Source organism: Alligator mississippiensis, chromosome 3 (genome assembly GCF_030867095.1).
Source record: "Alligator mississippiensis isolate rAllMis1 chromosome 3, rAllMis1, whole genome shotgun sequence".
NCBI classification, from domain to species: Eukaryota; Metazoa; Chordata; order Crocodylia; family Alligatoridae; genus Alligator; species Alligator mississippiensis.
Genome location: NC_081826.1, coordinates 86,324,947 through 86,338,267, shown reverse-complemented (window position 1 = coordinate 86,338,267; position 13,321 = coordinate 86,324,947). Strand labels below are relative to the sequence as shown.

Below are 13,321 nucleotides of genomic sequence, written 5' to 3'. Positions count from 1 at the left end.
ACAGTTAGGAAACAGAACACTTTGTCCTTCTGAGACAAATTACTCACCTGGCATCTATCTAGTGGTGGTGCACTTCCTGGTTGTATAGTAACCTAGGCTAGGTACAGACAGCCCAAAAGCCCGAGGCTGAATCGATTAAATCTTTTCAGGTTAGTCTAAGCCACAAAGATTAAATTGAAATAGAAGTGAACAAACATTGACCTTTGATTCAGGAAATACAGCCACATGCCAGCAGTGGCTCAGGCTAGAAGCAGGGGGGCACTAAAACACAGCTCTCTGGCTGTGTGTTCACTTCTTCTTCCTGCTGCCCCCAAGGTCTCTGGGATTTGAAGTCCAGACTTACAACAACAGGACTCTGCAGGGTTGCTCATCATTTCTTCTTCCTGCTTTCAGGTGCCTCTGGGATTTGTAGTCCACAGTTGCAGCCAGCAGTAAGTTTGAGTGGGAGAAGGGGTGTTTAAACTGTCTCTCCCCCCCTTGTTAGCCAGCCCTCACTGCTCCAGTTAGGGAGCAGAGGAGCCAGGCCAGCCTTGCTCTCTGGAGCAGACAGCCCAACCCAGCCCAGGGCTGCAAAATGCTGGGATGCTGGAGAACTCTGATTTAACTTGAACCAGGAAGGGGTCTGAGACAGAAGTTTCATTAACTGGTTTGACCCAGATCAGTTAAGTCTGATATTACATTCAACCAGGTTTATTTTAACTCAGTTTCAGCCATTTTGAAACTGGTTTATGTGCACTGATCTTCTGTTCTGGTATAGGTTTAAACCAGTTTCTGATCACTTAAACCAGTTTATGTGTAACTTCTGTCCCTAGCCCTAGTGGTTACAGCACTCAGTCAGAGGGTGGGAGACCTGTACTCAAGGTTTGCCTATATTTCAGGATACAGATCCACATTTCCCTCAAGCATGCCCTTACTAACAGCCTATTGAACAGTTCGGAGGTAGGGGAGACTCTTTATCCTTCCTGTTGAGAAAGCTGGGCCACTATGCAGCCAAGAATGTGGAAATAATGGGACCAGAAAGACAGCAACCAAAATGACCTTGTGGCCCAGGAGCTGAGGGGATGAGTGAAAGGGGGAGAGCCTGGATTCTGATTACCCTGTTTTCAGGGTAATTTCTGTTCCTAACAGATGACTGTTTAATATAAAATTCATAAGCAGCCTTGGCAGTAAGGACCAGAACTCAGAACTTCCCTCTCTCAGGGCAGTGTCCTCATCCTGGGGGTCTTACTCCCTCTTTCTTGCTTCCTGCTTGCATGATACATGGAATGAGGTCTTTGCTTTCTGAGAAACGGTCTGTAAACAAATATGAGCAGAATAAAACAGCACCACTGGGAATTATTTAGATTTTAGAGTTATCTCATATGCACTGTGCACTTCCGTACCAGGCCCTGTTAGGGGAGAGGTGCATTTTCAGAGCTGGGGATTAGCAGCGGAGCTCCATTAATGTCTATGTGGGATTTTCGTTGTGGTCTTTAGATTTCTTCTGGAAGAGATTTTGGCCTGGGAATGTTGTTGAGAAATGTGTACTCAGACCCCTGGGGAGAAGGGAAAGTTTCTGAAAGACTCAAAAGACTGTTGGTCAGGATGGGAGGTGTCAAAGATAAGGATGCGAGGCATATGCTAAGGGCTTCTCTTTAGTGTTTCAGTGAGGTGTGCAGCTCTTAAGTGTTTCAGTGAGGTGTGCAGATGTTACTGTTCATATTCTGTAGATTTTTTTTTGGATTTATCAAGATTTGCTTTCTGAATTTCTTATTTTACATTATCTACATTAACTTTCAGGATACACTTACTGGATTCGAATTTCTTCATGAAGTGAACTGACTTCAATGCACAATATGTATCTCAACAGTATGTGTAACATAAGCCAACCTTCTTTCGCCATTAAGTCCAAACCAGACTTTTCCTCCGGTGTTCTGATATTATTGGGTGTTCTCATGGCATTGTTAGCCCTCATTACAGTTCTTGGAAATGCTTTGGTCATCCTGGCTTTTGTTGTGGACAAGAATCTGAGATATCGGAGTAATTATTTCTTTCTAAATCTTGCTATTTCTGATGTTGCAGTGGGTAAGTTTTTTTATTTCAAGGAATGTAATATGCCCTTTTGAGGGTATCTTTAAGCAATAATATTAATTTTGCTAAGCAGTTTTTCAAAGAATACGGTTTCCAACACATGCACATGGACCGAAACACAGAATACTGTAATGTGTTGGCGCCATTAAGTACTTTAGCAGCCTATACATTCTCAGAAATGCATCATAAATAAATAATCTTTTGTCAGATATCTATGTAGAAGATGTTTGATGAAGAAGAAAATTGCTACTCTTGTTTGTAAATGCGTACAATATCATTGCAACAGGGCTGTTATTGTTATATTATTCTTTCTGATTAGTTACTATGTACCTGTAAAACTTTTCACCACATAGTGTCTGAATGAGCACAGTCTACATTAGCCAACAGATTTTTTTATATACTGTTGATATGTTTAGCTTTCCTCTATTATATTGAAATATAGAAATTATTGGGTATATTTTGAAAAAAAGGATCAACTACATAATGTTATTGAAGAGGCCCAATGACTAAAGGTAGGCAATACTTTTAAATATTCTAATAATTGTGGCTGTATCTGGGTATGTACTTTTAAAGCCATATGTGGTTAACAGATTTTAAATTACCATTAAAATATCATTTAATAACACAGCACATTAGCATATACATATAAATATAATAGGCTAACACATTGCTTTTAAAATTGTTTCGAAATAAACCTAAATTAATATAGATTTCTGATGCACAAAATTATTAAGCTACATAGGTAAACAACAATGACAGTTATTTTTTGTGGAAATATGATCGATGTTTAACACCACAGAATGCTGGGTTTAAATTAAGTTTTATATTTCAAGAATGTTAGGTACTTTTTCCAAAACAAAACTGTATTTCTAGTAACCAAGTGTAACAGTAACACTATCCCTTTTGATTTGCTTTAACCCAAATATGAGATCAGACATTCATATCTAAATGATCATGGTGTCTAGTGCTATTCAGGAGCAAGACCTAAGCCTTTAGTGAGACCCAAGAACATGCAATGTCATACTGACATCATATAATGAAACTGATAAGTGAAAGACTGAATTAGTCTTTGCAGCTCATGTCAAAGATTGTTAAAAATGGGTACAGAACAAAATGGCACAATTGAGGATTATTTAAATGACAAATGTATCTCACACATAATATGTCCTCCAAGTATTGTTTGGGAAAAGGATATTGTTATTGGTGTGGTGGAGCTGCAGATTTCCAATTGAAGTCTGTAAATTTTTATTTCTGGTTGCAGAATTCTGCTTTTGTTCAGCTTTTGGGCTGGGAATGTTGCTTAGAAATGTGTACTTGATATACTGGGAATAGGACAAGTTTCTCACTGTCTAAGAGCAAAACTGCTAGCCATAGCCAAAGTAGCAGTTTTGGCTATGGGACAAAATTCAAAGGCAAAGATGGGAGCAAGTTAAGTGCTCCAACAAAAATATGTTGTTCTTCTCTATTATACTGAGACATGATAAACACATAGACCTGCTGTTGGTACTGAGCCAAGTTCTCAAAAGATCAGTTCAGATGCTAATGTATGGATTTAGTATTACAAATAGGAAAAATGTATACACTCTGCATCAGTGTCAAAGTGTATTGCTAACATTATCTACACTGAAAACATCATGACACTAATTTTATAAATGTAAATTATACTGCAAATTAGTTGAAATAGTCTGTGTACGAATTATGGAAGCATTGTGTGGACACACTTAGAAAGCTTTGAAGACAGAAAGTTTGTGTGTGTTGCTGAGTAACCCTTCCTGTTTCTAATGGTATTACCTTGTTCTTGGTTAGCAGCAGCCCATGCTATTCAAGACAGCTGATTTAATTCGCTAGGTGGTGTTAGTGTGCTACCATACTGCTGAAATGAGGCTCTCCAGCAGATATTGTAGCAGAAGCTTCATTTTGAAAGGAAACAACACTTTAAATAGAAGTCTTTATTAGTGCTGATGAAAGGGATCTGCACATACATTGAAATACTGTTGTGGGTCTGGAGGAAAAGGGAGAGTCTGAAATTAAAAGATAGGGTGTTTTTTTTTAAATAGATCTGTGTAAATTATTTGATTTGCAACCATGCTGAGCACCATCCAGCTCCCGTGGAGACCTATACATTTGTAGGTGATTCTTCTATGGGTCAGTGGATCTCTGGTATGTACTTGACTGCTCAGCTCTTTTGCAAATCAGACCACTAATGGATTTAGCACTTTAACTAATGCATTTTGGAGACTTAGGACCATGCTTCCAACCTTTTCTTCAGCATGACTCCATTTATGACCCCATTTCTTCAGCATGCCCTCTCACTTCCAACTCACAGCCTCCCACCACCTCAAGCACCCCTCACTCCCCACCACAGCCCCCTGCCCCAGCCAGTGCCCCAGTGCTGGATTATGACATGCTGAGGCCCTAAACTATGTCCAGTTTAAGAGACCCCATATGATAAAAATAATGCATGAAATCCACGACAATGGATTTTCATGACATTTTAAGATTAATTATTATTTCTGCACAAATTTATGAATTCAATATGAATAACAGTGGAGCCATATATATGTATATTTTTGTTATATTAGAACAAAAATGTCCAGTTTTTTTCTTATTTAGAGGCCCCCATATTGTGAGGCCCTACTCTGTAGTTTAAGTAGTTTAAGCCTAAATCTGACACTGCAATGCCCCTCACTCTCCTCACTCTCCCACCCTGCCAGACCTGCATGTGCCCCTCACTTGCAACCTGTAGCCCCCTGCCTCCTCCAGCCCTTCCAGAGGGGGCCTCCAGTTGCCATATTTATGGGACCAGGGCCAGGGCCTACAGCCCCCTGCCCCCCCCAGCCCAGCAGTACTTGAGCCCTGGCTGGTGCTTACAGGTGGTGGCAGATGCTGCAGTTGGAGTGGAGCGCAGAGGCCAGTTCCTCCCCCCATCCCAGCAGGTGGCACAGCTGCAGCAGAGTCCATTGGTGGGGGAGGATGCAGGCTGCCCACTACTGGTTTGGGGCTCCCTGCCCTTCTGCCCTCTCCCCAGGGCCTCCATGGCAGAGTGAAGTGGCGAGGCTTAGTGCTGCTGCTGGAGGCCTGATGCTGGCTGTGCTGCCATAGTGAGGTGACCCCTGCCCACCTGACAGCAGTGTCAGCAGAGGTACAAAGTTGCTGCTGCTGTTGGTGGGCAAGGGTCACTTTCCCATAGCAGTGTGGCCGGTGTGGGGCTCCCAGCAGCAGTACCAAGCCTCCCCACTCTGCTCTGTTACAGAGGCCCTGAAGGTTGGGGGGGGAAGGGGGAGAGGAAAGGGAGCAGGACAGGGAGCCCCAAGCCCCCAGCAGGCAACCTGAATCCACCCCCACCCCATGCACAAATCTGGGGACCATATGCCATACCATGCTTTCCTCCCTGGGAGTGCGTGACCACCTATGGGACTGTGACCCTGAACTTGGGAACAACTGGCTTAGGAGTTTAGCATGGCCATCATATATTGGAAAGTGTCATTAAGTCCTTCTGGCGAATCTTGGCTTGCAGCTGGCAGAACACCACTTCCACAGGTAAGTACTGTCCTTTTCCCAGAGAAAGCTAGAATCATTATTTCATGGAATGAAGAGGAGCAGAACATCCTACTGTGATACATCTACACTATTTCAAACAGTACCTGATGTCTAAGGTTCCTTTTTGCATCAAAGTCTATTTCAATTTTTTAAATCCCAGCCTTCAGTCCTCCAAGTTATGGCTGGTCGCCTCCTGCCTGATCCTGGGATATTCACAGGAAGTAAAGCCAAAGAAAGTGTTCAGGCTGAAACATTTGCTGTCCAGAAATCTACATCCCAAACTGAGTAGCATTTCCAGTTCCAGATGTGGTAATATAGCTGTGGGCTGTCACAAGGCACTCATTTTTTACCCTGATGGACAGTCTTTGGTTCTTGAACCAATCAGAAAATTACAATTCCCCTCAGATCAACTTGCTTTTTCCTACTGTACATTTGAATCCCTTATAGTTCTGAAATCTTTTCAGACATCAATATGAAGCATTAAAAAAATGACCATGCTGTCATGAACCCCACAATATTTTGAGAGGGTCTTCATGCATAAGATGGCATGCATATTTCCTTGAGTTTGTTTTACTGATATGGCATCTGTGTTGTCAATGGATAACAGGTGGTGTTAAGCTGCATTTGGCCATATCTTTGGTATGTTTATAAGCATTGTGGTTGATATAAAATATTTCTTATATGTTGTTACAGGACCAGGATTGCATAATACGATAAGAATTGTCAGGTTTTTACCTTTAAATAATTTTAAATACAATTATCATTTTAGGGATGCCAGAGGAAACCTCTCCAACCATTCTGTTCAACAGTGGTTAATGGACCTATCATCCATGACTTTGTCTATTTTATTTTTGAACCTGCTAATGGAATAGTCTTAGGTACTACATATTATTTTTGAGAGGCCAAAAACATGGTGATAGAACTACACTTTTGGTGAATTATATTCATTTAAAGTCAAATGACAAAGTCATTTGTCACATTCTATTAGCTGTTTATGGATTGATGTTTTAATATGGTGGCAAAAAACTAGTCCCCATTTTTAGCTGTGACACATATCTGGCAAATGCTAATAATAATTATTATAATGTGCCCATGAACAGATGAGCAGTGTATAAAAACTGCTGAGCTCTAGTGGAAAGAAATCCATTCACTAATTTCATGAGACACAAGAACTTCAAGATGTTTGTATCTGTCTGACCTTAGCTTTTTTTTTGTCACAAAAAGTGTTCTATATCCACATTAGCTCCATCAATTCTGAGCATAATCACTCAATTGTATATTTATGATTTCTCTCCATAGGTGCATTCTCTATCCCTGTGTATATCCCATACGTCCTAACAGGAACATGGCATTTAGGAAAAGTCTTCTGTAAACTCTGGCTTATTGTAGATTCTCTCATGTGCTCGGCTTCATCATTTAATATTGTTCTTATCAGCTATGATCGGTTCCTATCAGTCAGCAATGCTGTAAGTAGAACATTCATAATTGTACTTTTATGCCCATTGAAGACTGCACATAATTGCAACTACGTAGAATATAATAATATAGATTACATTGTTATGGGGCACATCTACATATTCTATTAATGCAATTGAATAAACTCCGGCACAGTTTGCACTGGAGTTTATTGCTCCCAGACATCCCTCCATAGCATGTTGAGCCAGGTCAGAGAAGCCCCAGCTCACAGGGAGCCTGTGGGCTTAGCCTGCCAGCCCAGAGCTGCTCCAACCCAGCTCAGCATGCTGCAGAGGGGCTGGTTGGGGCATGAGGATGCTCCAGTGCAGGGCTAGCCAGCAGGCAGTCACAGCACTGAAGCACCCTTGTGCCCCAGCCAGCCCCATCAATGTCTAGACATGTGTTGTGATGGAGTAAATAACTTGGCCGTAGGATAGTACTTGTGTTGACAAGTTCTAACCTACGGCAGAGTTAAATAGTTTACCCCATCCACTAAACGTATAGAGGTGGAGACTTTACTCAGCAGAGCTAGTTAGTAGGGACCTACCAAATTTGAGGCAGCTACCAGTCGATTTTTTGGGCAGAATGTTGGGCCCAGACACCATTTTGTGGGCGGAGTGCAGAGTTTCCCTCCCCCACCTTTGATTGGCTGAGGGGCACAGTGGCCCTGCCCCTTATCATTGACTGGCTGTGAGAGATTCCTGTCATGCAGCCCCACCCTTCTCTGCCAATTGGTGGAGAGAAGCAGGGCCACTTGACAGGTAGCCCTTGAAGCCAATCAGCAGTGAGAGGGGAGGAGCTGCAGCCATCTTGCTCGCAGCCATTTGAGTGGGCATACCACTCTCCCCACCTTGAATTGAATTTTAATTTAATTGGCATTTCATTTTCAGTAAGTTTTTTTTCCCCCTGTAGATTTCACAGATTGTATGGGTATTGTCCACTTTTGTGGGCAATGTCAGATTTTGTGTAATCCGTTAAATCTGCATAATTTTAGTTTTATTGTGTCCCTACTAATTAGTGAGCTCTGTAGTAAACACCTCATGTAGATGCACCCTAGTAGTTTTCCTCCATAGATTTAAAATTATTGGTTTTGTCAGTGTTAGAAAATTCCACTGAATGTTTCCTTGAGGAAATTTACTAGTTCCCTGTTTTTTTGGAAAGGGGAACTGAAATTTGGCAGGTGGTTGCTTTGGTGTCAGGAATACTTTTGTGTACGTTTGTGAAAAACAGTCCACATTTAGCCAGAAATAAGTCTCTGGAAATCTTTATTTGCATTTGCTTAATAGAGACTTCTTAGAATTTGATAGCTAATATTCTCCCCACATTCCATCAGCAGTGAGCATTCTCTGTCTCTAGTGGGTTATGGAATAGAGAAAATCCCACACAACTTACTGATTCGTTTTGATGCACTGGCTGGGGGAGTATCTAGCTGATTGCACGATTTCACAATGATTACACACTTAATTCATACAACACAATTTTATTTTAAAATTCTTTGCTACGCATATAACACTGCTTAGCTTTAAGAAATACCACAAACATTAAGAACACAATAATTACATATATTAGAAACAATGCTCCGAATGCACTTCCTTCCCAAACAATGCTATAAGAATTAGTATTACAAAAACAATTACAATTACAACTAAAAGTTAAATTTGAATCAATACTATTATTTTTCATAATATACTTACAATCCTAGAATTCCGAGAAACAAAACACCTAAATATGGTTTCATTCCTCAGTAGTACAATTTAATGGGTTGGCCTCAGTAGTATGGTTCAATGGGCTCGCCTCAGCAATACGATTCAATGGGCTGGCCTCAGCAGTGATAGGACTAAGTCCCCTTCCTTCAGTCCCTTTCAGGTGCTCCGCGGCTTCAGCGTGAACTAAGAGATTTGTGTTCACGGAGAGGGTGGTTCATGTGATCAGTCTGATCCGGTCTACACTTGCGATTCTTCCTTCGTTGTTCTGCAAGTGTGATTACCACCAAATTGGAAGAGTAGGTTACAATTTTTATTGAGTGAGTTGCTGTCCTGGGCCCCTCCTACCCAAACCTGTCACTACCCCCTAATTTGGGCTCGGATCTTACTCAACAGATTCTTTTGCTTAGTAATTAGTTTCTTTTGTTGATCATTTAATTACTTTGGGGAACTTCCATACCACTGCAAGTGACCTTTTCTTTCCAATTTTTTCAAAGGCCCTAGGGTTTGATCTCTCGGAATTCGGGATATTTGCTTAAGGGTCATTTTTAGGTTCTCTTTGTTAAAGGCCTCTAAAGATAAAATTCAAGAGTTAAGACTTTGAGCAAAGTCAGGACCTTCCTCACATAGACCAAAACAATGGCCTAGATAAGAAGATAAATCTTGTCTTCTTCCTAAACTGGCTAATGGGCAACTATTACAAACATTCAAACTATTTCATTCAATATGACATTCTCCAGCCCAGGAAGGTCTTCCCCTAGCTGCTAATTCTGGCTGCTGTGGGCCAGAGGCAGCAGAACTGAGATCAGCCTGAATCCCTAGCCTGTGCCATCTGTGATTCTCCTGTAGCTGCTGCTGTGGTAGTTGGGGAAATGCAGTCTGCCTAGAATACGAAGAGTGAAAAATTGTAAAGCGGGAGTCTGGGAGAAGGGACTATGGTTGGGCTTTGACGGGGAGACTGGAACTGGGATGAGGAGCTGAAAGCAGATTGAATGGGAAGATGGCATGCTATGCAAGAAGCTAACAGGTACTATGAAACAAATATTAGTCTTAGGTTCTCAGAGTTGTTTTAGGAAGTATTTTTACTTTTTTCCAAAAGGATCTCTCAGTGTGTGACGTGGTCTTTTCATTTTGTTTCTAGGTGTATTACAGAAGTCATCAGACAATGACTTCAAAGGCTGTTGTTTTACTGGTAGCAATCTGGGTTTTTGCATTTTTACTTGATGGCCCAGCAATAATCATTTGGGAATATGTGGTTGCCTGCAGCAGTATGCGTGATGGAGAGTGCTATCCTGAATTAATCTTCAACTGGTATATTTCCATGTGCATTTCAGTCTTGGGGTCATTTATACCTTTATTCTCTGTAGCTTATTTCAACCTGCGTGTCTTCCAGACCATACAAAAGCACAAGAGAAACAGCTCTGTACAGTTGTCAAATTCTCCAAAGGGCAAGAGACAGCCATGGAGACTTTGCACTTTGTTGAAAAAAAGAATGCCTTCTCCTGATTTAGAAACAAAGGACAGTGTTTCTGCATCCTCAGGAATACAGAATCAGTCACTGGCACTTGACAGTTCAAATCTATCTCAAATCCATTCAATAATCTCTGAAAATGATGACTTGGGGTCTTATAGAAAAAAGACTCAGTCCAAACCACAGAGACATAAAAACATTGCAAAACCACTTTCCATAATTGTTTGTATCTTTACTATTTGTTGGGCACCATATTCATTCCTTACACTTATTCGTGTAGCCTGCAGTGGAACATGTGTGTCTGACTCTTTGCATGAAGCTACATTTTGGCTTTTGTGGATCAATTCATCTGTGAACCCTTTTCTCTACTCTCTCTATCATGTTAAGTTTCGAAGGGCTTTCATCAAAATGTTATGCCCCCAAAAGCTTGTGGGACTAAGTCAATCATCCTCTTCTTAGGATACCAGTACAGGCAGTCCTCAACTTACAACGTTTCGAGTTACAACGTTTCACACTTACAACGTTTATAAATTGACACCCTGTTTCAACTTTACAACACCAGTTTCAACTTACAACACTTGATCTGATGCAATGCCATGCCAGCAAACAAGTTCGCTGCATTGCTCATCTCCCTGGAGAACATCTGTCCAAACTTCCTTGGACACTTTCTTTAAGGAAGCAGCCAAGACTCCTGAGAAGACTGCAGCCAAGAGCCCTTCAAAAAGTCCAGCAAAGTCACCTCAAAGAAGTCCTTCCAAATCAATATGATTGCTATTTACAATATAAATATATTAATGTACCTATATTACTCATCTATAATTGATCGAGTACAAAATTCTGGGGTATTTTTGGTGAAAAAAGGGTATTGGGCTTTGGTTCAGGAACGAATCCCCCATTTATAACATTGTTTCTTATGAGAAAATTGGTTCTGAGTTACAACGTTTCGACTTAAGATGCGGTTTTCAGGAATCAATTGTGTCATAAGTCCAAGGACTGACTGTACTGCATTCAGTGCGGTGACTAAAGCTTTATGTTAGCTAGCTAGTGGACTGCTAGCAGAGCAGCTGCAGCTAGCTTCATGGCTCTAGGAAGCTCACTGTGGGCTCTCCTAAAAAGATGGGTATGTACCATGTATATAGGCACTGCTAAATTGCTAGCAATACATGCCCTAGCAGATTTAAGGTTAGCTTGAGTGTGCTAATATACCCATAGCATTAATCTAAGACACTTACTGCAGCCTGCTTAGCTGACATAATGTGGAGAACTTACTGCAGAAGGTTCTCCCCATTATGTTAGCTAAGCAGGCTCATAACTTATATAATACAGTAGAAGTGTTTGGTCATACACAGCAGCCATTGAGCATATGGCTAGGGCACTACCACAGCTAGCAGCACAGCCACTGATGCTGCCCCATGTGCAGCTGCCACCCAGGGTGCTCAAGCACCCAGTTCATCTGTGGTTTATCACAAAGAATAAAGAGTCTGAATTGCATGCTCAGATGAGTCAGTGGAACATTTAAAGAGTAGATTAGGTCCATACAACTATAACTGTCATTTAAAGAAACATGAGTGCTACATATGCACTTTTGAAAGGTCATAGGAAATTCGCCTCAATTCAGTAATATATGTATTTTTGAAATAGTACAAATGACAAAGATCTTCAGTGTAACATATACAGCCTATTGTAGGGATTGCATGCGAATATGATAGTCTAATTCTATCTATCAGGCTCCTTACATTTCTCAATACAATATACGCTTTTTGGGTGAAGCACATTCTATGTGCCTGCAAACTCATTTTGATGGGCCAACATGAAGCAATTAAATGGGAAAAAAGGCAAATATACCCCAAATGCACCATATTCCATCTCCTGGCTCCTTTATCTGTATATTATCTATTTAATCACAGCAGTTTTGGAGAGAGACCTATTTTGTGATGCATGTAAAACACCTATGTACCATAGGTATGCTGGAGCTAATATGCTTTAGTTGTACAAGAAACGAAGGACCATTCCCAAAAAACTAATTTAATAGTACACAAGAACAATTACATAAACAGTGCTATATCAGGTCAGAACAATGGTCTATCTAGCCTAGTATCCTGTCTCTGATAGTGACAGTAGTGGATACTTTAGGGCAAGAGCATATGAACAAAGTATATCTACAATGATCTGTCCCCTGTCATAACCTCCCTTGGGGGCTCAGTGCTGAAAGCAGGGCCCTGCAACTTCGTACCCTGCTGTTGTAGCAGTAGTTGGGCAGGCTGGGGAGCTGGGTGCCACTCTGTTTGGGGGAGACAGGAAAAAAATCTGGCCTGACCAGCTGCAGAGATGATCCTGTATCTCACCCCCCACAAGGCCCTCTGACCAAAGGGGCTTGGGATCAAGAGCCAGGCTCTGTAAATTTGCGTCCCTAAAGCAAGGTGTGTGTTTTATTTGGGGGCAACCATTCCTGGGCAGAAGGGGTGGATGATGTAAGTGAGCCCAACAAGGGTCTTGAAGACAGGACCTTGTGCTTGGGAGGTTGGGAAACCTACTGTTGAACAACAGGCACAGATCCTTGCATTTTTGCTCTAGCAATGCCCCTTCTTGGGCTGGTGGCATTCCAGGTAACTGGACTGGGCCTGGGCCCTGGGATGCCAGTGAACTCACATTCCTCTTTTCCTGTAGGCACTTCAATCTCATAGTTTGAAGCAAGGCCCTACATGAAAGCCCAGGCTATTTCTGACATAATCATGTACTTATGAAATTTTGAAATCCAGTATCATATTTAGCAAAGTTCTCAGCAGACAAACTCTGTAAAATGCACAGGTAAAATGCAAAATAGTTTTTTCCCTCTCCGTTTTCAACTAGCAGTATGGCAGGGGCTGGCAAAGAGAAATGAAAAAGGAAGAAATAAATATTAGATACATTTGAATAATTGGGAATAGGTATCTTATTCTTTAATTTTTATTTAATACATTTTTATATCATTATATACAATATTATATCATTTTACATGGAACAGCTGGAAATGTTTCTGCTGGCATCACTAAACCAATCACGGTGGATGCTAGGGAGGGTATGAAAGGGGATAGATTACCTC

General features: G+C 41.3%; 1 protein-coding gene across 1 annotated transcript; it reads left to right on the top strand.

Moving 5' to 3' along the window:
* The first annotated feature begins 1,795 nt into the window (after window positions 1-1,795).
* On the top strand, window positions 1,796-11,127 carry LOC102558023 (histamine H3 receptor-like). The gene is made up of 3 exons (XM_006264486.2): window positions 1,796-2,064; window positions 6,910-7,076; window positions 9,910-11,127. Exons 1-3 carry the CDS (start codon window positions 1,827-1,829, stop codon window positions 10,696-10,698), a joined length of 1,194 nt encoding a protein of 397 aa, XP_006264548.2. The 5' UTR covers window positions 1,796-1,826; the 3' UTR covers window positions 10,699-11,127.
* The last annotated feature ends 2,194 nt before the right edge of the window (window positions 11,128-13,321 follow it).